The sequence below is a fragment of the Drosophila albomicans genome, chromosome 2R, assembly GCF_009650485.2.
Source record: "Drosophila albomicans strain 15112-1751.03 chromosome 2R, ASM965048v2, whole genome shotgun sequence".
In the NCBI taxonomy this organism is placed as follows: Eukaryota; Metazoa; Arthropoda; class Insecta; order Diptera; family Drosophilidae; genus Drosophila; species Drosophila albomicans.
The window spans coordinates 29,985,615-30,012,709 of NC_047631.2; the positions used below are offsets into that span (position 1 = coordinate 29,985,615).

Here is a 27,095-nt window from a genome sequence, read left to right on the forward strand (position 1 = left end):
AAGGCGAACGCACGGCCAGCCGGAGCAACTCTCTCGACAACAACAGCAGCAGCAGCAATAGTAACAGCAGCAATAGCAACAGAAGCAGCAGCAGCAGCAGCTACTGCATCAAAGTCTTCAAACTTATATAACGAACGATTAGACCAACGTTTACTTTAGTTATTCGGTCAACTCTCGACGGTCAAGTTCGCTGCGCGACTCGACTCGTAAAACAAACAAACAAAAAAACATACGCGCAAAAAAGCAAACGTATTTATTGACAGGAAGTGCGTCATAACATTCAAGTGCAACAGAAATCCTAACACAAAAAAAAAAAAAAAAAAAACAACGCGTGCAGTGACAAAGCAACTTAATAAACAGTGTCAAGTTTATCAAAGCAAATGCCAAGTGAAGCTGAAAAATTTCTTCAAATTTATTAATTCAACAAATATCTGAAGGATATTTTGGCATTTGGTGACTTTGACAACATTTGCAAGTCAGCTTGCAATATAAATCAAGTGAGTGATCAACAAATTTATAATTTAAACAACTTAATACTCTAAAAAAAAGGATATCAACTATTTTTTTGTATTTTGCTGTGCTAGCTTTAGTTAAAGATCCTTTGCTTGATAATTGCTCAGCATTTAAAAGCTGAAAAGCAGAGACATCTCGCCAATTATCCAAGCTTATGGCACCCTCTTATTCCAACTATTATATATGTACATTTATCAAGATTAGCTAGATTCTTTTGCGCAGAGGGCCGTAATTAAAACAACAAGTAGAAGGGCAATTAAAATAATCAAGACCTGGCAGACCTTTTGATGTAGTGTGAAATCTGCAACGAAACGTGTCAAAATGTGAGCACAAAATGCATCTGAGTGGAGAAGATGAGACTGAGACTGAGACTAAGACGAGTGAGACCACCAGCCGAAATGATGCATTGACTGTCAGTTGCAGGCAGCTACTGTCTTTTCGCTAGGGTTCCATTACCTGCCACTGCAACAGCAGCAAGAGCAGCAACAACTACTACAAGTTGGTATTTAAATTTGCTCACATAATTGCACTGGCCATGACTGGGCTGAGCTGCAGCCGCATCATCGTCATGATGACATGACAGTTACAACACAAACCGATGGGTAATCTTATCTGCCTTGCCTTGGTATGTTTGGCTGCTCTTCCTTGGCGTTTGCTTTGGCTCTGCACTTCCACAGTTTCACAGTGGTTCCTTGAGTGCGGTTGTTCGGCTGTTCAGTTGTTCAGTTGTTGCCTGCCTGGCAGCTATTAATTTACGCAACCTGCCAGTCGCTGTTGATTAGACGAAGCGTGCGCTTTAATTGCCGCCAAATGGGCAAATCTGCAACACGCTCAGTTTTCTTCTCTTTGCTGGCCCTGGCTTGCAATTTGTCATGTGCATTTAATATTTGCTCAGCCCAACTCTCTGGTTCTAGCTGAGCTCTAGCTGAGTTAAAACAATTTGCGTTTGTTTGTCCAGCTTGTTTGTTGCAGTTAACGTTGATTAGCGTGCAGAGATGCTCAATTCCTTTGGCGAAATTACAGCAGTTGCAGCTGCGCTCGACGCTTGGGCAAATGCCACGCCTCTTGGGCAGCATTTAACGCAGCAGCTGTCAGTCAGCAAAACAATTTCAAATGTTCACTCGCAGACCCACCGCATTTCTTGGGCGTTCTGCTGTGAAATTGAATGCTTTGATATTTGGCACAAGTCTCTGTGACTCTCTCGACGGTGCTCATCCTCAATTTCTTTTCTTTGCTATTCAATTGTTCTGCGTTTTATTATTAACCGCTTTTCAATAATAATTCTGCCATTGGTAATTTACTTTTGCGGCTACTGTCGCCAGCTAATAATGCTCATGATGACAATCAAACGGGCTAATCAAGTTGTCGTGTCGTCAAAGAAATCGGCATGGATTCTGAGTAAATGGCAAAGACTTTGCAGACTTGTTGCTTCGAAGTCAGCAGCAGCAGTAGCAGCAAATAGTGAAGCGTACGGTGTGCGGCAATTGTCATGATTGGTCAAATTATGTTGCAAAAACCGCTTCCGTTTCAGTTTATCAAAGAAAATTGATTGGCCGAGAGTTAGACGTCGTCTAAATCAGACAAGAATCAACGAAATCATCATCAAGCGTAGCCGCAGGTCAAAACTTTTCACCGCATTAGCTTTTTAGTTTGATATCTTTATTTTACTGTTTGGCTCATTTGCTGTGCGCCAAATTTCCGTTTCGTTTATGTAAATAGTTTTGTGTGCAAAAGTTTTGGGTCAGTTGAGACAACGGTCGGTCGTTGTTTGCCTCAGCAATTAGCAAAGATTGTCAACAATAACAGTCAAGATTCTTTTTGCTTTTGTTTCTTTGGTGGGGCATATCTTTAGATATGTCGCCAAATGGGTTAATGCTAATTTCGGCCATGGCCCGCGGGGGCCAATGGCTAATTTATGGACACAAACGTAGTTCAGTAGCGGGAAACATTTTGGCAGGAAATTGACTGACTGACGACGCTGCCAAATTGTAGTTCATTTATATGCAAAAAACTGAGAAAAAAAACTTTCGTTTCATGACAGGAAGGGCAGCGATGACAATTAGAGTCTAGTTCAGTTAGTTTGGCAGAGAAAGCCGAGATGTTAATGGGAAGACATCAAAATATTTACAGTTTGACTTGTTGTGAATTTGAATTGTCCTGTGTGTGTGTGTGTTTGTTGCTCTCTAATCTCAAATCATAAGACGTCATGCACAGCCCCCGCCCCGCCTCTGTCTCTCTACACTCTCAATGAAGGGGTCACAGGGGTTCGTTGCCGCCGCCACAGCCGCTGCAGCCGCTGCTTTGGGCAATCAGATGGCCAACAGTCCGGCCGAGAAACCAACCCACATTTCAGCTGTCAGTCGCAAGACACGGAGGCTGCCATGCGATGCCAGGAGTTGAAATCGAGCTGAGAAACTTTAGTTTTGTTTTTGTTTTCGATTTAGTGTTGTGGTTGAGAGTGAAGCTGCTTGTTTGCCACTTGATTGGTTAGCTTCGCTTTCATTGCCAAATGTCTGGAGATGCTGTTGCTGTTTGTTGCAGCTTCACTTGCTCGACTTGACATGCAGTTTGGCTAATTCATCCAGAAGTGCTGCCCGAAATAATTTGCAGCTCTGTGAAAGTATTTTTTTCTTTCTGTTGCTTTGGCTTTCGTTTTGCTCTCTTAGTATTTTAATTGCATATTAATTGAAAAATAAAAGTTTTTTTTACTACCGATCAAAATGCACAGCTGGCGGCCAAATGTACACACACACAACACATCTTCCATATCCAGGTTCCATATTCCTCCCCGAAAGAGTTTCACTTTTTTTTTGCGCAAATATCAATGAACTCTGCAGCTGAACTTCTTCTCCACACTCACAATCGCAAGCAGGAGTTTGCCTCCGCCTTCCATGTCCTCCTCCCAGAAAAAAAAAAAAAAAAAACTTTTGTTTTGTTGGTTGACTTGCAATGACACTGCGGCGGCTGCATCACGACAATTTCGGCAGAAGCCCGACAGAAATTACAAAGAAATAATCGCCGTCGCGTTGTCGAAAGAATTTGACTTTCGCTTGTTGCTTGTCTTCGGCTTTAGCCATAAATAAAAAACAAAAAACCGAAGAAAGACCCCCTCAAAAGATTTGTGATTGTCGCCGATTAAAAGCGCTAAAAATTGCCAAACCAAAAACAATAAAAATGCTTTGGGTGCAACACACAAATGGCACGATCAGGAGGCAGGCTGACTCAATGCCAATGTCAATGCCTGATGCCAATGGCCATAGATAATGGTAATAATGAGACTCTCATCGTTTTGTATTTACTTAAACTTTGACATTTGCCAGCTGGCTGCTTGGCTGGCTGGCTGGCGTGCACATGGCCGAAAAGCCAAAAAGTAAAAGCCCGTCTCAAGGATGCGACTGAATTGGCCATAAGGCACAAAGCCGGCAAAACCTCATGTGGCGTTACCGAGATCAAAGATAACAAAGTTTTCAATGATTTACGCGAAAGTAAAGTTGAACCCACAAGTGCTATAGATTAGAAATCTTTTTCAATGCGAAATTGAGGGCATCTTCACACAGCTTTAAACGATATTTCAGCATTGATTAGTCATGTTTATTGTATTGAAAAGTTTAGCAAAGTTGAACCCTGAAGTCCGATATGTTAAGAAACTTATTCAATGCGAATTAACAGCATCCTTCATTTCAGCAAAGTTGAACCCACAAATGCGTTCCATTAGGAATCTTATTCAATGCGAAATTAAAATCATCTTCACTCAACTAAAACATATTTCGACATTTAAAATGTTCTATGATTTACTCGAAGATAAAGTATAATAGATAAGGAATCTTATTCAATGCAAAATTAAGAGCATCCTCATAAATCTGTTATTGAAATCTCAGCATTCATTAGTCATGTCTATAGAGATGGATATTCATTTCAGCACAGTAAAACCTACAAGTTAGATAAGAAAATCTTATTCAATGCGAAATTAGAAGCATCATCACACAACTAAATCACATTTAAGCATTCCAGATGTTCAATTATTTAATCGATAGTAAAGTTAAGCCTCAAGTTAATCTATGCGCAATGAAAAGGACCCTCACACAACTTTAAATGATGTCTCAGCATTCAGTAGTCATGTTTATAGAGATGGATATTCATTTCACCACAGTAAGAAAATCTAATTCAATGCGAAATTAAGAGCATCATCGCAAAACTAAATCACATTTAAGCATTAAAGATTTTAAATTATTTAATCGATAGTAAAGTTGAGCCCACAAGACAACTTTAAATGATATCTCAGCATTCATTAGTCATGTTTATTGTAATGGATATTCATTTCAATACTGGTAGCTGGCAATTAAAGCTTAACCTGTGACTCACACAGTCTTCGGGGAACACCGGAGAGGTTTCTCTTCTTTTGGCGACATCCCAGCCAAAATTTCGCTTTCAAATATCTTCTTGACTTCGTCGTACACGTTGCAACCATAATACTTTATAATGCCAATAATCCAATAAACGTTAAATGCGCCTGGGTCGTGACAAAAATTCGATGCTGGTGCTGCTGCCGCCGCCGCGTGAAAGCGCCAAAGTCGAACTTGCTACTTTTCCCCCTTTTGCTTGTGTAGTTGTTACCACAACTTGGTTTTTGGTTGCATTTAAGCGCTGTTAACATTTTGACATTGCCGCGTTCCATTAAAGCTACGCTCAGTTGACCCAAGTTGCCCACATTAATAAGCTCGATTTTTAGCTCAGGTGAGCCTTTATTTTTTTCTCTAATTCGTTTTTTTTTGCTGGAAGCTTCTTCTTTAACACTGCTTGGAATTCAGATGGCAACAACACTGACAACGTGCCGCAGCCGCCTGAGACTGACTTTGTATTGTGTGGTGTGGTGTGGTGGTATGCTTTGTGGTGCTAGCCATGTGCATGTTGGCACTTGGCCGCCTTTTTATGACTTTGGCTTTGAGCCACAAACATTCAGTACTCAGTACTCAGCACTTGAGACAACGCACAAGTTTTTCTCTACGCTTTTTGCCCCATTCTACGCCCATTCAATGGCATTTTTTCAAGCATTCTTCTTCTATTTTCTATTCCTATTTTAGTTTTTTTTTTCATTTGTGTTATTTGTGACCTCAATAGAAAGTGTTACAGTTCAATGTCTGCTGTTTCCGTAGTAGATAACAAAACGAATAGTTTCCAAAAATAAGTATATTCTGGTTTGGAAAAGCAAAAGTGCAAATCTGTTAAACAACTCGTTAGAATGCCGGACACCTCAACAGTTGGCCAAAATGGCCAATTTGCATTTGAATTACAAAAGAAAGTTGCCAAAAAATACAACAGAAGAAACCGAAAACTGAAAATGAAGAAATGTCTTGGAAGAAGAAGAAGCTGAAAAAAAACACCAAAATCATGGGAGACACTCGAATTGCTGACGGCGCGTGCGTTGCATCTTTAATTGTATACATTTTAAATTATTTGGCTCGATAAAACTAAAAGAGTTGGCGGCTTGGCCAAGTGAAACTAGCCAAAACAAAAAAAAAAGAGTCCTCAGCGAAGCTGCAAATGTGTTAAAATTGGCAGCCTTTTTAAGGCAGTTGGCAAGTGGCAAGTTGCAAGTTGCAGTTGTTGTTGTTGTTGTTGTGGTTAGTGCTTAGACTCTGCCACTGCGATTGCTTCTGCGGCTGCCGCTGCCGCTGCTGGCCATATTTAATTTCGTTATTTATAAGCAAATTTGCTGCGCTGAGTTATGCCCCAACCAAGGCCTAGCGACACCGTCGACTAGGTCAACTTTCGCTAGCATGGAATGCGAAATGCAACAACGAAGCAACAACAAGCAACTGCACAAAGCGAAGCGACATTGCCAGGCAATAATAAAGCAAAAGAAGTGCTCTGACTGACTGACATTGTCTGACTTGGTTGACTTGACTCAAAGAGAGAGAGAAGAGGAGGCTGTTGCTGCCACAGGGAGCTAATAATACTCAAAGCAAAGCCTGGGCCTTTTTTGTCCAGCACGAACTGGCAAAGCAAAAGCCGCTGCCAACTAGAGTTTCTTCTGCTCATTCTCTGGCTTGCTTCGTTTAAATAGTTGCAAATAAATTGTGTGGGTAGCGACGACGTTGCTGCAACAGCATCCAGCAACATACACAACAGCAACAGCAAGCAACAACAGCAGCAAGTAAATTACTTCAATGTCACCTGCTGATGATTCAAAGTCGAGATAAGCGCTCTCAAAAGAAAGAACGTTGTCGTCTTCGACTCTCGACTCGTCGTCGACGTCGACATCATGACGGATATTTTCAACATTGCAATTGCCTTAAGTTTTCTCTTATAATGAAATTATCGCTGCATCTCATTGTAGTCATTGTTGTTGTTACTTTGTTGCAGTTGCAGTTGTAGTTGTAGCTGACTCGAAGTTTGTATGTTATCTGAGATTTTGTCTGTTGCTGGCAGTGGTAAAATTATTTATTTAGTTCTCGTTTTCACGTTAAACGTTGTCACACTAAACTCAATTGCTGAACTACAGATGCCTATCGCCCCCGGAGGCCACTCTGATAACACCACCAGACACTTCCAAGTGTTCCCCTCTTTGTCGCTCACTCACTCTCTCTCACTCTTTGTTTGCCTCCCTTTTTTGTGTTTGTCGTGCAGCTGAAAAAAGTCTTAAGTGGGTTTCTGGCTCAGCATTTCGTTGTGAGTGTGTGTGTGTGTTGTTGACTTTAAGCCAATATTTATACAATTTTCATTTGTTTACTTACAGATCATACAAAGGAATTCTCATACATTTATTTGGCAAACAACAACAATAGCTAAGGTATGTAGTACGTCTTAAAGGTTAAGTTCAATGCGAGATAATATGATATAATATTGATATGCAATTCAAATTAAAGCAGACTTCCTTTATGGCAAATTGTATTTGACCAAAGGCAAAATATCAATAAATATAAAACTGTTTTTAGTGCCAATAAAAATGATGCACTCTGGGAACTTTCTCAGTCTCGTCTGAGTTTATGTGATTGTTCGCAATTCAATTAGTAATATCAATTAGCAATTTCAATGTAAAGAGAACACTTTACGAGGCATTACAAATTGATTATGAGTGGCCTTTAAATATTTATCTGTATTTTACTTAATTTTTATGTTTGCCCATAAACACGCCTAACAACAATCTGCTCAAAGTGAGATCTCTGTGTTGATTTGCCTGATGCGCTGTTAAGCTGGTAATTCAAGCACTCAGCTGGCCAATCTGTAGGCCATCGATAATGTTTATTAAATGCAAAGAAAAACAAAGTGAAATCCGTTTCGGCTTTATCCCCAGACAGGAAATGTTTGCCGGCTTGCAAGACCGACCGGCAGGCAGCATTCCAGCCCGGCTTCATTGCATATCATCGACCCAGTTTTGCTTCTTTTAGCTGCTTTTTTTTTTTGTTTTTCGGCCAGTTCTCAGCTCAGCTCACTGTTTAGTTAAATAGAAAATAATTTAGCGTGGGCCGCAGTCTAAAGCAAAATTCTTGTTATAGAAATTCGCACACTAAAGAGCACTGCATAAATTAGCGTGCTTTTATAAACAATATGTATACCTTGGTATATATAAGGCCAGGCGTAATTGTGCAATGAATATCAGCAGACCTGAAGAGAAGAAAAAGAAGTGTAGAAGTGGCCAAGATCGCATGCGCCTTTTGCTAAGCCGTTGGCTGTCCTACTTGCGATCGGCCTTCGGCTCGATGTTCCTCTTCTCGTGTTTCCACAATAAACAGCACGCAGAGCAGTGACTTTAATATTTATTGCGTTTTAAGCGACGACGCATTGAGAACGGTGGCTTTAACTTGCCCACAAATGGGCAACTGTTTGCCTGTTGCCTGTTGGTCCGTTGGCCATAAATCTCAGCTCTCGCGATCGCGTCTGGCAATGGCTTTTTATGTGCAAATTATATAATGAGTGTTGCACTTATCCGGCAACAATTGGGCTACCGCTGTCCGTTTTTGGGCCTCTTACAAAGTGCTCACACAAAGTGTTTTGCCAAGTGTGTTCCAGTTGACCAAATGCAATTGCCTTTTGGCCATATATTTGTTATTTGTTGACTTATTTTTTGTTGTTGCTGTTGACATATCCCTCTTCCGTTGTTTGGCAAAATGCAACACCTGAACAGGAAATGCAGCTGTTGCTGCCTCTGCTGCTGCTGAGTTATTGATTCTGATTTCAGCGAGTGTGTGTAATGACGGCTAATAAATCAACAGAGATTGCCTGGAATCTGGAATCTGCTAACTCGTAGCTTCGAGGTTTCAAGACTTTAGCTTTGTCCAGTGGCCACGTCGGCATCTTTTGTCTGGACAGCGCCTGCATTTCCTGCGCCGTTGCCAATGCCAACAAATTAGCGCAACGGCGGCGGCAAGGCAAAATCATAAGGCCAAGCCACAAACACCAAAAGACCGACAGACCGTGCAGCCAGTCAGCACTTCAGTCTATCAATCAGTCAATGCAGCTCTGCAGCTCTCGCAAACAAAACAAATGCAATGCAATCCAAAGCAATGTGATGGTAGCTTTTGTTGTTGGCGTTGTAGTTGTTTTTTTTTTTATACCTGTTCGAAGAGGCCAATCTTAATGTTTGTTTGCACAAAGTGGACACGACAAACAAACTTGTTTGAGCTGCCGATTGACGACTGCCAACTGTCCGCTTAACCCATCAAATGCCGCACTAAAAACAATGTTGACAAAACTTTGCCGCTTAAATTTGAAAGGTTTTTTTTTCCTCTTTCCAAAGTAATAAACTCATTAACATATATTATCGAGTATCTCAGAGAAATCTACTTGTTTACAGCTGCTGCATAAAAATTAATTGCTACTAAAATCAATAGTTAATATAATTTGTGGCAGTATAAAGAAAATTGTTGTGCGGCTGTCAAACGGTTAAGGCCGAAAACAAAAACAAGTAAGAAAGCTTCAATCGAGCGTGCTCGACTCTGAGATACCCGCTACCCAGTTTGAATAAAGCAAAACAATTCGGTATTATTCCTAAAATATATACCAATTAATATACCACAAGAAAACTAAAATTTTCAGCAAGTTATATTTGGTATATCAATAAAGCAGCACATTCTGGTATATTTCAGGGATATACTAAATATGATATTCGGTATATTTTAGACGAAATATGCCAGATTGACAGCCAAAGCAGATAAATATATACCAATTAATATAATGCAAAAAACTAAAATGTACAGAAAGTTATATTTGGTATATCGTCGAAACAGCACATTCTGGTATATATTGCAGCTATATACTACATATGATATTCGGTATATTTTAGTCAAAATATACCAGACTGTCAGCCAAAGCAGTTAAAACCCGAAACAGAAGCCAAACAGAAGTATTTTTTAAATAACTTTTACAATTTATGTAGATAGTATAATTATCATTGTATATATACTTTATAGGATCGTAAATGCCTCCTTCTGCCTGGAGTCACAAAGTTATAATACCCTTCTACCCTATGGGTAGCGGGTATTAAAAACGAGTAGGCAATTTGAAAGTTATGTCGCCTGTTTGTTTTGCCTGCTGTGTGCTGTGCAGTGCATCTTCGGCAGCAGTCCGAAATAGGTTAATGGCACATTCTAATACACAGAAAGTAGGCAGACCGAGCGTCATTTGAGCTAACAAATTTATTAGTCAGTTCGCTCGGCGGTTGTCGATGTTGTTGGCCGTGAATATTGCGCTCAAATTGGCTTAAATGCCAAGCGTTGGCAATTAGCTGCGCAGTCGGTGGGTGGGTGGTACAGTGCAACAGTTTACAGTTAGTTTGCGCGCCATGTTGACAGTTACGTGCACCTGCAACATGGCAGCAGAAGTGGCAGCAACGGCAGCAACAGCAGCATGAGCGGCGGCTGCAACGTTGCATAAATTAGCCAACAATGTAGAGCAACCAGTCAACGGCGGCATTGTTGTGTTGCACAGTGGAGTTGCTGCCTCTGCTGCTGCTGCTGAGGCTGTTGCTGCCACAATTCACAGCCTTTTGTACTTGCGTAATGCATTTTCACGCAATTTATAACAGTTTTTTCTTAGTTGTTGAGCTGAATAAAGAAATGGGTCAACAGCAGGTGGCCCGCCCCACAGAAGGAATGTGCTTAAAAATGCATTTGCATTTGATTGAGTCGTAAATTGGCAACGCACACCCGCACACACACACACACACACCTGTACACACTCTCGCACACTTTCGTTACACACGTTGCGACAGTTAGACATAAATCTTTGGGCTGTGGGAGTCGACGCCCGTTGGAAGAAAAACATTTATGGCTGCAACTTTGCCGGTTTCGACCTGGTTTCGACAGCATCATTTCCAGAAACCGGAGCCCGTTCCTCTTCTTCTTCTCTTGTTGTGTTGTGGTTGCTTTTGCTGATGATGATGCGGCTTTGGCGTGCGCTTTTCAATTTGTTGCCCGCCGTTTCCTTCTACTACTATTTTTGTTTTTTTCCTCTTGAGTATTTTGGATTTATGTGTGCTGTCAGCTTTTCGGCTCTCTGCTTTCAGCATTATGAATTTTTACTTTTAGGCCAAGCACAAGAATCTAAAAGCCACACACACAACACACAAAATAGCATAAACTAATTATAAGACACGTGCTAAGCCGGCAGCCAACAAACGATTATAAATTGCAAACAGAAAAATATACTATTTTGCCAACAGTTTCCATATAATTAATTTGTTGCTTTCTAAGCATACACAACACACACTCATATACGATGATCATTTGTTTCGATCTGAGCTACTTTTTCTAGAATTTTTAATAACGCATAAAGATGTTTAAACGTTTTTTTATTGGCTCAAATTAACGCTAGCGAGCGCGTTTCTCAACTAGAATTTGATGCCATCGACGACAACAACAGCACAACGAAAGTGTCAACTCATTTTTCAGAATGGAGAAAAGCTAAAGCTAAATAAACTAGGCTGCACAACTTTCTTACAAGCGACCCCCAGTCGACCCTCGAGGGCCAGCTTAAAGGAAAGCGAAAAGTGTTGTGGCATGTGGCACACGACGTTGTAAAGGCACACAAAACGAAGAATGCAGGTTGAAGATCGCAGAACCTTCGCTTTATAACAAAAAGCAGTTGTCATAAAGTTCTTTGTCACGTACCTCAAATAAAATGTGTTTTTATGGCGCGATTAGTGATGGGTTTTATGCTGCCTAAAGCGTATCACAGAACAGCCAGACAACTCTGCGTTGTCCACAAAAAAAAAAGTGAAAAGAATGTCAAGTGTTAATTGCCTTTGTATGGACGTGTCTCTTGCTGTCTCAGTCTGGGGCGGCTTTCGTTGGTGGCGGCTGCTGATGAAGATTAAGTTGTAGCTGGTGACTTTTTATGGTTTTCTAAGTGTTATGCGTCTTCAGTGTTATGTTTATGGGCATACGAAGCCAGCAAGCAGCGAGTGAGCGAGCGATGCGCAGCTGCTTGGCATTTTTGTGTCATAAGATAAATAAGATAAACGATCATGGGAGATCACAAATGATCATAAATGATTTTAAATGGCAAGCACAATTAGCCAAGTCAATTGGCAATAAAAGGTTGCCCCATTAAGTGCAACTACTAAAAACTTCTAGATTTATTGTTCATAGTATAATAAAATCAGAGGGATAAATTGTAAATGAACAGAAAAATCATAAAGTTGAAAGAAACTTTTTGCTTGTAGCATAAACAATTATAAATTTGACTTTACAAAAATAAAAATTAAAATCTTTAGTATAATAAAATTGAAGAGATAAATACCAATTGTTAGAAAAAACGTACTTTTTCGCTCATAAAGCTGATTGATACTTTTTGCTAGTAGCATAAACAATATTATAATAAAAATAAAAGAGAGCCAAAGAAATAATATCTGCAGCTATAAACCTAAAATCTTTAATAGATATTCGTATGAAAAAATCAAAGATTTGCTGCATTATAATTGCTAAAAAAAAAACTAATGAAATGCAGTAAGCAATTCGGCAACTGTAGATAATGGAAACAATCAAGAGACTCAGGGAAAATACTTATCAGCGAAATTGATGTGCATATTCAATTGATTTGCATGCCTCGCCCCAAGGGATTTAACTCCCCAAACTAACTTTAAATTAATGCCAAATGCTAATTGAATTTTTTTGCACTTTCCCATAGAGCCTAAGCACAATAGAAATAAACTCCCCGAAACCGAACTCTCTGAATGTGAGATATTAACAAAAGCTCAGAGAGTGCATAATAAATTGAGAGGCATAACAAAAAAAAATGCTTGGTCAGGCTGTGTTTTGCTGGGAAGGAAACAGCATATTAACAGAGTGTGCAGAGTGCAGCAAGTCGGCATTATCATAAACTAAATGTAGCAGCAAATATCAATTTGATTGTGCGGGATTTGCGGTCTGGCCGGCAGCAAATTGAGTGCAGCAGCAGCAGCAATAGAAGCAACAGCAATAGAAGCTGTAGCATTGTTTGCAAGTACCGTTTGACGGCTTCGCACGGCAGCAGCAGCGACAGCAGCAGCTAAAGTTCATGTCCGGCTGCTGGCCAGTGATAAATTATCACTGTTGGCTGGCCATTAGTTTTCGGAAATGTACGAGGTGCACAAACTTGGCCAGCAGTGGCAAAAAAAAAAAAAAAAAAAAAAGAACGCGCCGAGTGCACTCACTGGGGCCGTGTTACCATTTCACTTGACGCTAAACTTATTGCCATCGCAATGAGAATGCGCCTTACCCAGGGCAGAAGACAGAAAAGACAGTCCAAAGCCATGATCATGACCATGGCCATAGTCAGTGTTAGAGTTGGAGTCATTGCCATGGCTATAGTCGAGGCGTTGGCGTTTATTATGCAAATATTTCAGCTTTAACTTTGCAGCTAGGTAAATTAATATGCTGGGCTGACTTACCTGCTGGGCTGAGCTAAGTTTATTTGGCTTCGCTTGGCTTGGCTTGCCTTGGCTTCAGAGCTTCAGAGCTTCACTGCCGCGGCACACAATGTCGCATTCATTTAACGGCACTTGGCTGATTGTTATTTAAAGTTCAGTTCATAACAATTGTTGCTGCTTGCTGCTCGCTGCTGTTGCTGGCCGTTGCAATTTATTGCTTTGCATAGTTAACAACTTGATTGGTAGCGCTGGGCACTTGGCTGACATTGAAATGTAGGCCTGCCATTGATGCCCGCCAATGATTGTCCTCCATGTTGCAGTTGCTTTAGCTGTAGCTATAGCTATAGCTGTTGATGTTGTAGCTGTTGTCGACGTTGTCGTTGTTGTCGTCTTCGATGTTGCAGTTGTCATGCTGCATAAGTGGACTCCAGCTGTTAGCTGTTTGTTGCTGTTGCTGTTGTTGCTGTTGTTGCATAACTAACAATGTATGCACCGCATAAATACATAGCGCGATTGGCCAACACACACAACGCTGCAGAGTAACGGGAGCCCCACACAAATGCGCCTGACATGCAAAAGAATTTAAGCTATGTGCTGCGATTATGCGGGGACACTGCAAAAAAAAAAGCGAACATAGAATGAGACGGCGGGGTTAGATGGTGCAAAAAGAAAAAGAGAATGAGAGAGATGAAGCTAGAACGAGAGCGATGCGAAGCCATTTAGCAATGCAAATAGCGCTGTTTAGCTTATAGATAATGTCATTCACAATGGCAGAAAACTATGGCAAATATGGTTAAAGAACTCGAAACATGTTTGAACAGATTGATAAGACGCTGATCTGCAGACATTCGACATACAAAAACAATTACGAGTTAGATTTCAGCGTAATTAAAATAAGTTTTGATTAGTCTCAAAGCAAGCAAGCAAGCAAGTTCGTTGTCTAAGTCATTTGTTTTATCTTTATGGGCAACTAAACGAAATGAACCTGATTTCTAATTGAATTTCCGTTGCCATTGCCAATTAGCAAACGCGCATTTGCATTTATTGGCAGACAAATGGGTTAATGGTCATACCACCCAAATCCATTAGCCAAAACAATTCAAAGGCCTAAATCAAATGTTCAGTCAATGCAAATTAAATGATTGACGAGGCCAGTAGACATTCGTATTCGTATTCATATTAGAAGCACTCTAACTTCAAATCGAATCCCTTCACTTGAGGCCTTTGCATTTCCACAGAACACTTCTTTAATATCTCACCTAATAACCAGAAATGTTTGTTAGCTTACAGGCATAAGAGAGCGTGGTAGAGAGATTAGTTAACATGATTGATAGATGCGTTCTAATCAGAATCCGTTGCTCACAGGCTGGCGGCTCCCTAGGCGAGCGAACTGGCTTGTTAACGTTCAATTAGTGAAATTGATAGACATATCTGTGGAGGAACATCAACGGAAACCAGTAAAACAAAAAGAAAACGTAAAACCCCAAATTACTTACATGTTAATTAAAATGTTTTTTTTTTTTTGGTCTTGGTTTTTCGTTTTGGTTTTGGTTTTGGTCTCTTTGATATGCTCACTCGCATGGAAATTATGGAAAATGCAGGCGGCCTCCAGCTCTGAAGCGTTCGTAACCGCAAGATTCGATTCTAACCGCATTGCCACACACACAGCAACACACACGGCACACACACACGCATATGTACCGTTCTTTCGCTTCGTTCGTTTCGTTCATTCGTCTCGTTTATTCTTCTAGTTCGGTCAATGGCTCATTATATTTTTGTGGGTTAGCAGGTGATGCCATTGCCAATGCCGCTCTCAACAATGAAAAACTTTTACGTTGCCCAAAAAAATATGGGTATAGAAAAAAACTACAAAGTTGCCAGTGGCTTATTAAAAGCGTGTCGGTCGATGGGACGCCGTTTGTTGCCTGTTGTTTGTCTGGCAGCCTATAATTAGCATAAATTCATTCATAGAACTAATTGCAAGTGGAAGTGAGCGTTGCCGTAATGAACCGGGCTGAAGTGCCAGCTGAGTTTACTTGCGTCGCTGCCCGCACTTTTTTCTCCCTTTTTTTCATTTTTTTTGTAAGGTTTTTCTTTCTAGTTTATTTTTAGTTTTTTGTTTTTGGTTTTTTGCTTTTTTTTGTGTTTTCAGTGCAGCTTTTAAAGGCAGTTATTAACTTAACGGTACTCAATGCTGTTGTTTGGCTTTCATAATTTATGTGTGAGCGCGGCAGGCGGTGCACTTGTTTTGCATGGAACGCACCCCCATAATTAATTATGTAACGAGCGAGAGAGCCCAGGCGATGGCGAAGGCAAAGGCAAAGGCTCAGGCTCCGACTCAGTCTCAAAGCCAGGCCAACATAATCATGAAATTCCAAGCAATATTCTTTCTCACGCCACCCACTTATTAACAGCAAATCTGGCTGCTGTTGCTGTTGCTGCTGTTCTTCTTCTCGTTGTCGGTTGCAAATAATGAGCAGAGATTATCTCACACAGTTGCCTTGATTGCGCTGAAAACACCTGCCAAAGTTGGTTTTTTTTTTCTTTTCGCTGCTGCTTTTATTGCTACTCTCTTCGCACGCCACACACAACAATTGGTAGTTAAATAAGTGTTGCCATAACGCCAAACACATTTCAAATGAAATGCTTACAGAAGACGTGTTAAATTTTGTTGCTGGCCAAAATGGGTAGATAACGAGATCAGCATTTCACTTTCACGCAACTCGAGATTTTGGCATTGAATTGATGGCCAAGCATTATATGTTCCCCATTGTGACAGATCATGCAATATGGCGAGAGAGCAAAAAAGACCATAAAATGTATAGTTGCAATTAATTATAAAAACTAGTGTGGAATGAATTGTTTTTATACCCGCTAACCTTAGGGTAAAAAGATTTTATAACTTCGGGTCGACATAAATGATGGTAACAGGCGGAAAGGGGCGTCTCCCAATAATAAAATTTATATATTCTTGATCAGCCAAGTCTATCTGTACGAAAACGTAGATCTCAAAGATTTTTTAGGACAGCACTTAATACATCAATAAACCAATTATACATTTCGGTATATCTCAGTATTTTTTGCATTATATTTACATTACAGTATATTAAAGTATCTTTTCGGTATATAATTACTTAGTATATTTCATTGATAATACAGCACTCGACTATAGACCCTATATTTCGACACCCCTTGTTATATAAATATACCATATATTCAGTATGCTTTAGTAGACGTTTGGTATATTAATTTAAATGATAATTCTGCACTCGACTGTAGCTTTCTTTCTTGTTTTATTTTCTAGTTTTGGGTGATAACTTAAGGCTTTATATGTACGCTTTGATTTGATAGACGAGTGAAAATGCTTGGCACACACAGCGTGATAGCTTGTAGGCATTTAAAGCGCCTACACTAAAGTTATGCGAGATGCTTTGCTTCCCAGTTGTTTGCTTGTTGCTCTCATTGCAAAACATTAAAACAAGGAAAACGTAAAATAACCTTTTCCCAGGCGTCAACACATTTCACACATTCAACTGCACTGCGGCGGCGGCTTCCTAAACATTTTCATTTTATTGTTGTTGTTGCTGTTGTTGTTGGTGTTCTTGTTGTTGGTTGTTTTGTACAACAAGCGCAACATTGCTTTTCCAGCTGTTGCTTTAATTAAACTCTGTAAGACCTTACAAGCCAAGCAATTAATGCTTGCTCACAACGTGCAACAAACATCTCCCCACAGAAAACACATCTCGAGAATTACACAGAGACACTCAGCTTGCCACATTCGGCTTGGGTTTGGGTTTGGGGGGCAGTTTGCTGTTGCTGTTGTTGGCAGGCAGCTAGCTACAAGGTACATAAAGTGCCGTTTCTCCAATCGTTGTTTTGTCCGCGCCACATGCAGCGCGCTGTCGACTAATATGCAACTAATAAAATGCACACAAGGTATTACATAAATTACGCGTAACGTGGAATTAGTTAAACTAATTAACATTTCGCTAATTCTATTTCCTTTCCCACTCTCTCTTGCAGGCAAAATGTTTCTACGCCGTTGCACTTTTCTGCTGTTACTCTGCCTAATTGCGAGTGACGCCAACGCGGCGCGCAAAACAAAGCGTCCTGTCAAGCCGGCCAAGCAAACAATACCACGCACCAATGTCACGCCTCCGCCTGCGCCCATCGCCAGTAGCAGCAGCAGCAGCAGCTCGACATCGACTGCCAGCGAGCAGAATGCGGAATTGGCATCGCTGACCACCAGCAGCAGCAATCACCTTGAGCTGCCCAAGCCGTTGGTGCCACAAAACGATGCACAGCCGGAGCCAAAGACAGACAGGGCACCCGATACGGACGAGGAATGCGATCCAGATATGATTGGATTTGAGATAATTACCGGGTAAGCAGCTTATGCAATATACATATATGAGAAACTCTCCAGTGTTATTTTCACTTTTATCACACTTTATAAACTTCAAAACAAAAGCTTAGTCAATAAATTCAAATGAGATTCAGTCGCAGTCTCTCAGCATTTTGGCCAATTAAGCAATTTGCATAGCGTCTAACGGTAGTGCAGTAGAGCAAAGTCAAACAACTGGCCAACCGAAATGCAAATATGTTTCTTCTCTGTGTGTAGGTTCATCGAGTGGAGGGCGTGTCATGGTGGGCGAAACGAGGCTTGTCTAATCGTATAGTTTGTTTTGATGCCAGACACAACACACACAAAGTGCCGCCGCCGCCTGCTGTCGACAGCTGCTGCTTATGAGCTTTCTTCTTAGCCGGCAGCGGCAGCAAGTTCGTTGCCTGAGTCTTTTGTTTGCCCGCTTACTCATAAGCTGGTTATGCGGGGGCCCCCATGACGCTATATATTTTCGTCTCACTTTCATTTTTCTTCTTCGACACGGTTCACCCATTGTTTACCAATCAATTTGAATTAAAATGAATTAATGAATTAATTGATTATAATGGTTATATTTAGTTCGGATTTGGTGGGCAAAAGAATACATAATTTTATGGCTGATAAATGTTTATTTCTTTGGAAGAAGAATTAGCCACGAAATAAAGAAATAAATAAAGTTAAACTTTACACGCTGATAGCAATCTTTTAACAAATAAGTTCTAAGAAACACTTCAAAAATGTTAGCTGAAAGTGACTAATGTTGGATAGTTATCGAGTGGAAAATGTATTGCCGAAATTTCATAAACAAATCAACTTGACGTATCTTTACAGTTATGTGCTGTCGGCACCCTCAAAATTGTTGGACACACTTGCTGGCACACTGATGCTCACGGATTGTTTGGAGGCATGTCAGAGCAATGAATCCTGCAGTTCTGTCAACTATGAAACCGGCTTGTGTGTGCTATTCAAGACGACCGCCGATAAATTGCCAGGTGAGTTAGAAAGTGTGAGAATTTCAGATAAAATGAAACTGTTGCAGCTGTTGCTGCTGTTGTTGCTGCTGCCGTTTTGTGTGCCAAAGAAAGTTCAATAATTTTGTTGTTGTTGTTGCTGGCCAAGTCATTCATTCAATTATTGAGTTCTAGTTCATTGGTGGCCGTGGCGCATAAATCACCAGTGTCAGGCGAATGCGAAACACGCCTTTGGTTTTACGCATGATTTGGCAGCAAGGCAAACAGCAGGCAGGCAGTCAGGCAGGCAGACAGAGCGACGACAACAGCGACAGCAACGACGACGGGGCGACGACAACAGCCTCGACAACGTCGACAACGGCTCCAAGTTGGCTTGGGCTCAGGCAAACTAGATTTTGCCTATTCTGCAAACTGGCTTTTGGCATTGGCGTTTTGCGGCAAACGCATAATTTCAAGCCAGCCTTGTCGTTGTCGTTGCCGTTCCTCGTGCCGTTTGCAACTGCAACTGTTGCTGCTGTTGCCAGTTGCTGTCGTTGCCAGTTGCAGTTGCCTGTTGCTGCGTTTCTCAACGCCTGTTACTTTGCAGTGAAGGGGCGTGTGCGTAAAAACGCATCGCACGCACAACACGCACGCACATACACCGAATACCGTTTTAATGTTTCTGTTTTTTATTTTTATTTTTGTTTTGTGTGTGTGTGATTTTTCGCAGGTTCACTTTCGCGCTCACAGTTTCCGGTTTTCACGATCTACGCACAGAAATCGTGTTTGGGCGTGCGTCCTTGCTCCAAGGCCTGGTGCATTGATCGCGTTCAAGGTTACCGCCTGCCCGAGCATGTCAAATCTAGTCAGACCGTGTTGTCGCGTCGCGACTGCCTGGAACTCTGCCTTGGCGAAACGGAGTTTACGTGCCGGTAAGTGTTAAAAACAAAACAGAAACCCAACTGAAGATGCGTCAGTCAAGTCAGGATGCAGCTAGTTTGTAAAACGATTGCATAATATCAAGTAGTCAACTCGTTAAGTTGATGATCCAGTTATGGAATGTGTTTAGCTAGTATCATAGCAAAACTGCTAACTGAAACTGGTTCGATCGATATCAACGCGTAGTAAAAAGCAGATGAACTGATTCCGCACAGTTGCAGCTAACAAAACTGTTGCTGAAGAAGCTGTCATATAGATTTAGTTGCCAACAGGCAACTGACAACTGCAACTGCAATGATAATTGCAACATGAACAAGTTCTGCTTGCGTTAGAGTTATGGGTTTTAATTAAGCATCTACTTGTTGTACAGTAGTTTCTCTACACACACACTGTCTCTCGTTTACTCGTTTCTTAATGCTACTGTGTTTCTCTCGTTCTTTCTTTCTTTATCGCTTCTGCCACCTTTTAACCTTCTTCCCCACCTGTGCGCTATATCAAATACCAAAACACCTCTGCCGCTCATAAATTTCGCCTTGCGCAGTTCGGCCAATTTCTATCGCCACTCGGGTCTCTGTGAACTCTCGGACATGGATCGCATCACCCTCTCGGCGGGCAGCAGCGTTGAGGCCTACGAAGGCGCCGATTATCTGGAGAACAACTGTGCCGAGGAGCCAAGCAAACTGTGCGAATTCAAGCGCATATCTGGCAAAATTATGAAGACAGTCGATTCGGTTTATCAGGATATTAACACCATTGACGAGTGCCGTGATCTCTGCCTGAACTCGCCATACAGGTGAGCTTTTCTTTGCTTATGCAACTAACGAACGGTGAGATTCTCACACAGTCAGTTCTCTCTCTACGTCTCTTAACAGATGCCACTCGTATGACTACAATGACACTGGTGACATGGTCTGCCGTCTGTCGCATCACAGTCGCGCCACTTTGACGGATGTGAACGATCCCTATCTGGATGTGCCCGAGGCAGCCACCTACGAACTATCTGCCTGCTACAATGTATCCATTGAGTGCCGTTCCGGTGAGATGATCACCAAGATACGCACCTCCAAACTCTTCGACGGCAAGGTCTATGCCAAGGGAGCGCCCAAGTCTTGTGCCGTCAATGTGAACAATTCACTCGAGTTTGACTTCCGCATGGGCTACAACGATCTCGAGTGCAATGTGCGCCAGAGTGCCTACGGTCGTTATATGAACGATATTGTTATCCAGCATCACGATATGATTGTCACCTCCTCCGATCTGGGTCTCGCTGTCAGCTGTCAATATGATTTGACCAACAAGACGGTGCTGAACGATGTTGATTTGGGTGTCACCGGCGAGATCGAATCATCGCTAAGCGAAGAGATTACCATCGACTCACCGAATGTCATTATGAAGATCACATCACGTGACGGCAGCGATATGAAGCGTATTGCCGAGGTCGGTGATCCGTTGGCGTTGCGTTTCGAGATCGTTGAACAGAACAGTCCCTATGAGATCTTTGTGCGCGAACTGGTTGCCATGGATGGTTCGGACAGTGCTGAGATAACGCTGATCGATGCTAATGGCTGTCCCACCGATCAATACATCATGGGCAACATCCAGAAGTTGTCGCACAATCGCAAGGTATTGCTCTCGCAATTCGATGCCTTCAAGTTCCCCTCGAGCGAAGTGGTTCAGTTCCGTGCCTTGGTTACACCCTGCATACCACGCTGTGAGCCCGTCATTTGTGATAGCGAGGATGGCGCCAGCGGTGAGCAAAAGTCTCTCGTCTCCTTCGGACGCAGGAAGCGCTCAGTGCTCAATGGCACCGATGGTGGTAAGTGCTGGCTGAACTGAGCTAAGTCTATGGCTCATTACTTTACTAACTACTTGTAAATTCACAGCCGAGTTCATGGTCAGCACACGCCAGCGCCAGCGTCGCGATGTTAGCCCAACTGCAGCCGATGATAACATACTGCTCGTGCAGTCCATACAAATCACAGACAAGTTTGGCTTCCAGGCCGAGGATGGCAGCGATCTGGCCAACATGAATGCGATGAACAACGAGCCCCATGAGAAGGCATACGCGGGCGTTGCACAGGACAAGCTCACTTGTCTTAATGGCTATGGTAAGTTCAGCGCTTCAGTTCAGTTCAGCTTCCCTCCTGTGAAAATGCCCAATCAAGAGCGAATCAAAAGAGCAAAACCCAAAAACCTACTACTCTGTTTGCTCCTCCTTTGCAACTTCCTCCGTTGTTGCTTGCTGCTGCTGCTGCTCCATCATCATCATCATCATCAGCAGCAGAAGCATTGCTTTCCAGCTGCTGCTGCTGCTGCTACTCTGCTGATTTGCATAGACAAGACAGAGAACGTTGTTGACGTCGTGCTGCTGCAGCCAGCGGGTGGCGGATGGCGGTCGGCAGATGGCGGTTGGTTGCCATTGCTATGACTGAGAGGATTCGAATGCGTTTGCCCAGCTGTGTGTCCACTGAGTTGCGTCGTGAGCCAGCGGCTTGTTCTGACTATTGTTGGCTGCTCGCTAATTTTGATAATGAATCAATTTTTCATCATTGCCACTGACTACGACGACGACGTCGACGACTGCATGAGAAATAAATTGGATTCTGTGCTCTGGCTCATGTCCAGAACGTGTTGCAGCCTCTCTCAACATCAAGTTATGATGTGGACGCCATGTTGACGCCGGCTCACGACCAGGTCACTGGTTCAATGTGATGTGCCAGCTGTGTGCCAGCAGGATGAGATGAGTTTGAAATGATGGTTGCTGCCGCACATTTCTGCACGCCTCATTTTCGTGCGGCGCGAAAAGTTTGCACAGTTAGTTGCCCCCTCTCTCCTCCCTCCGTGTTGTGGCCTTCCTGATGTTGCATGTGTCATTGCTTTGTAGAGCAATTGCCATGCACGTTGGCCATGGCGCATTAAAACAAATGCAGCGTTGAAGCGTTAAATTTACAGCTTGTTAGACGGCAGCAGGTCCAGCTGCCGCTGCCTCTTGAGTAGAAGCTGCATTAGGTCCACTTGGTCCCAGTTGGAACACCACAAAACACACACACACACACACATAGACAACGGCAGCAAACCGCATTAATTTCTGTTGCAATTACGCGGCGCTGCACACACAGGCGAGCAGAGCAGAGCAGAGCAAAGCGAAGCGCGTCGAGCTCATTGTCCGCAATTAGAGCAACGGTTTTCTCCTCAGTTTAAGCTCATTTGCCACACACATTGAAGATCGGGAGCGACTCTCGTTTAGACTCATGAGAGCCGCCCGTAGCTGGCCATAGCCAATTCCTCGTATTAATGCGTGTGGCATGTGGCATGTGGCAATGTGGCATCTAGCATCTATCATCGCGGCATATGGCAATCAATCTAGCGGCCAACTCGTAAACTGTGTGGCCATAATTTATCCAAATTTATTCGAATTATGCATTATTCATAACTTCTTCGCTCTGGCCATAATCACAGCACAATTACTATTAAGGCCATAAGCTTAAACTGATAAATTTTCGAGCATCGATTCGGATAATCGTAATTGCTAACTATTATCCCAAAGGTGCATGCAACGTACTTTCATTAGCGAGCAATTTCTGAATTTGTTTTAACAGTTGTGCTTAACTCGAACAAATGATGCAATGTTGTGATTAGAAAGCAAGTCGGAAAATGGGAAGCAAAAGAATGCAGTATTATAATCAAAATATACCAAACTACCTAACTACTACAAAAATACTGAAATAAACCCAATGGATAGAAGCAAAAGAATGCAGTATTATCAATCGACTAACTATACGAAATTAATATTCCACAAAATACTGAAATACACCCAATGAATAGAAGGCAAGTAAGAAAATAAAAGCAACAGAATGCAGCATTATAAATCAACTAACTATACGAAGTTAATATACCAACAAAAAATACTGAAATGTACTTTATGGGTAGAAAACAAGTAGGAACATAAGAGCGATACAGTGAGGTATTATGGGTTAAATATACTAAAATAATATACCAAAAAAATCCAGAAATATAGTCAATAGATAGAAAACAAGAAATAAAATAAAAGCAAAATAGTGTGGTATTCTTATAATATATAAACATATACTAAATTAATATACTAAAAAATACTGAACTACCGAAAAAATACTATACCGATTAACCGTAAATAGATGTATTTTTTGCATTTTAAACCGCTTCCTGTTTTTCCACAATATATACATAGCTCTTGCTCGTGATCTTTACTTTCTTTAAAGTTTCTACGACTTTACAAACGTGTGCAGCACAATATTGTTGTCGAAAAAAAAGAAGATATCGTACAATGAAGAGTGCGAGTGCTATCATTAAAACAAACATAAAACCCCATTTTGGGGTTTCATTACTTTCGTTTAATGTCCCTACGTCTGATTAGTTTCTTTCACTTTCAAACCCAAAAAAAAACATAAAAGCAGCATTTCGCATCGCATCTTCGAATGACCAATTGGTTTGGTTCACTTTCATCTGATGATGCACATGCACTAATTCCCATAGTGTTGAATCTGACATACCAAAAACAGATGAAATAAAAGTAGTTCGTGCAATAACAAATGAATGAGGAGCATGTTCATTGTTCTTAGTTATGTGTTTTGTTTTTTTGGAGTCTATTTTCAAATTGTTTAACATTTGATTGCTTTTGTGGGTGCTCCCAGGCTCGCGGCCCCAAACGTTTATCTCGTAATTGTAATAATTTTGTACGTTGTTTGTTGTTTTCATTGTTGCTGTTGTTGTTGTGGTTGTTGTCTACGCACAAGATACAGCGAGACTGCTGACTGACAGAGAGACAAACAGATAAAAGGCAAAGCAAGCACATAAATAAAAGCTCAAGTGCGTGCGCTTTGTTATTGAAACTCGTTAAAGTCATTGCCAACAGACCACGACAACGATGACGACCACGACAACAAAGTTGTTGTTGCTCTTCTTGTTGTTGCTTGGGTTAGTTTTTCGGTTGTTCGCTGTTGTTTGTTATGTTTGTGTTGGTTTTAAGCCGTCGGCGCTTACTTTTTATGGGCATTTGATGTACAACAGCAACAGCAACAACTACAACTACAAAACGACAACAACAATAAAAGCAACAACATGCATATGGAGTACGTTGTAATCTGTGATAGTCATCAGGTAACGTCGACGTCGACGTCGTTTGCTCTTAAATTCTGATTTCGTGAACTGGACGACGACGACAACTACAACGACGACGACGACAACGACGCATGCGAGTGAAGCTGCCTCAGCTTCAGCTTCAGCTTTGTGCACTTTGGCGGCACTTTCACCCGATTTCTACCATTGGCATTGGCATTTCGAATTTCCTCTTCTGTCCATTGCGCTTCTCTCTCTATCTCTTGGTCTCTCGTGTCTCTCAGCGATCTGCTATCTCCGGTTTTTAGTTTCGGCTGCGGCCTCGACATGCGGCTTATTTATGTGGCATGTTGCACTTTTGAGAACCAAGTGTAGGAGCATTAAAAGTGAAGCCTATACTTGCTGTTGCTGTTGTTGCTGCTGCTGTTGTTGCTGTTGCTGGTGCAATGGCCACAGCAACTGTTGCCACAAATATGCAACTCATGCACTAAATTGTCGCTGTTTTATTTCTCATTGTTTTTGTTTATCTTGAACTTGTTGCTGTCAAACTTGGTCACTTGGTCGATGGTCTCTGGTCTCTGGTCGCTGTCGCTTCTTGTTCGGTCGTTGGGTTCGTTTCCCTATAGCCGCAAGCGTTGACCACAAGAAACTGGGTCAAGTGCCGTCCACTTTTGTTTTCTTTGATAACTAAGTCGATTCGTCGCTTCCTTGTTTGCCACCATCGCCAACTTGTTCCTCATTATCTCTCTTTCACTCGTACATTCGTCTCTCTATTTTCCTGTTTTCATGCCATTAATCCAAATCTCTTATTTTTTGCACTCTTTTTCGCTCAACAGGTCTCATTTTCGCCGGCTCACTGTTTCTGCTCGCCCAGCTGAGCATCTTTGGCATTTGGAAGACGGTTCAGCGTCGCACACACAAAGAACGCTATCTGTACCAACAGGAACCCACGCCCACCATCACATACGGTGCGCCCACAATTCTCTACGGTCCGCCACCATCGTCGGCATCTTCGGTTGGAGGCGCCTCGCATCTGAGCAGCGCCAAGGATACGCTGAACAAATTGTATGACAGCGGCATCAATGGACGCTATGGGCAACAGTTCTAAATGTTTTCTTTAAGCATTTGGTTGAGAATGCCCCTCCCCAAATTAGCTGGGAATTAACGCAATATGCCTCGAAAGCTTCAAAAGATTCGATGAGACTTGAATTTACTTAGCACATATTCGCCAATCAGGCGCGATTCATGAAAAAAAAAACAAAAATCATTTGCAAATTGTAGTTTAATTTTACGTACTTTAAGCTCTAATTTAAGCATTAATTTAATCAATTACCAACATTTTTCTTAAATCGAAAAGAAAAACAAAACAATTCCATTTTAAATGCGCGCTTTTAAATGCACTGGAAAGAAGCGAATTTCCAGCATTTTAAAACTGCGCATTGCAAAAAGCCAAACTGAAAATTTTTTAGCAAGACACAAGATGAAAGACGGTTGAAAGAATTCTTCAGCAACAAAATCATTTTTAGCAAATTAATTTCTAGCAAAAACAGTTAATTTCTTTCTTCCTCTCTCTGAGTAGCAAAAAGTAGGCTAATTTTTTGTGTGTAGTGAATATATTAAATATCTCTTGGATGCGAGTATCTAAAATCTAAGTCTACCAACTGAAGCAAATGATGTGCATTTATAACTTTTATCTACTATTTATTTATTTATTTATTTACGCTTCGAGCTGCTTTATCCTGTAGACGCTGCCAATGAAAAGAGAAAGAACGACAAAACTCGCTTTTTCTTGCAGATTTGCCAAATAATTTTGTATCAAAATGTTTGTGTCAAATTCATGTGCAATTGCGGCCGCGTCTGCAAAATTCTCGAATCAACTATTTATTTTGTATTCGTACTTAAACTATAATTGCTAACTATTTATTGCTAAATACAAACATTATTTATTGCTAATTTATTGCCGAACCGCAGAGAGGTGCTAAGTTTTAGGTGCTTAGTAGTATGGGCTAAACAAAAGACATGCAACATCAGCATAGAAAGGCTAACATTTAAGTTCTTAGATAATACGTGACAATGCGAAATGCATATATGAATCTATATATTTCTAAACAAATTGTACTGATTAAGTAAAGCAATAAACTCTACGCATAATAAACTCTATAAACAATATATAAAAATAAGATTAATTGTGTTTTATTTAACAAAAGCAGGAAGGTTGGAATTCATATTTACTCTATGCTGAATGAAATCTATAAACAATATATAAAATCAAAGATTGATTTATCAAAAAAGGAAGAAGTTGAAGATTCGTCTTTCTTTTACAAATCTTTTAAACATCATCTGATAGCTTCCATTGTTATTCCAAGCT

The 27,095-nt window shown here is 41.3% G+C and overlaps 2 protein-coding genes across 2 annotated transcripts in view; both read left to right on the forward strand.

Annotated features, from left to right (window-relative positions):
- LOC117574222 (uncharacterized) lies at positions 1–26,263 on the forward strand. Its single transcript, XM_034257928.2, has 9 exons — positions 1–497; positions 7,250–7,303; positions 17,384–17,744; positions 18,576–18,736; positions 19,425–19,626; positions 20,175–20,426; positions 20,506–21,449; positions 21,517–21,741; positions 25,564–26,263. The coding sequence occupies exons 3-9, from the start codon at positions 17,389–17,391 to the stop codon at positions 25,833–25,835; spliced, it is 2,412 nt and encodes an 803-aa protein (XP_034113819.1). The 5' UTR covers positions 1–497; positions 7,250–7,303; positions 17,384–17,388; the 3' UTR covers positions 25,836–26,263.
- LOC117576396 (uridine phosphorylase 1) overlaps positions 1–27,095 on the forward strand; it is a 239,162-nt gene that overhangs the window by 151,655 nt on the left and 60,412 nt on the right. The gene's annotated exons all lie outside the window — the stretch shown is intronic.

Bases quoted from the DNA above. Each gene is read 5' to 3' on its own strand.
- LOC117574222 (XM_034257928.2), top strand. From the start codon at position 17,389: ATGTTTCTACGCCGTTGCACTTTTCTGCTGTTACTCTGCCTAATTGCG. The intron at 17,745-18,575 runs GTAAGCAGCTTA...GTATCTTTACAG, and splicing joins GGATTTGAGATAATTACCGG to TTATGTGCTGTCGGCACCCT. The intron at 21,450-21,516 runs GTAAGTGCTGGC...GTAAATTCACAG, and splicing joins GCTCAATGGCACCGATGGTG to CCGAGTTCATGGTCAGCACA.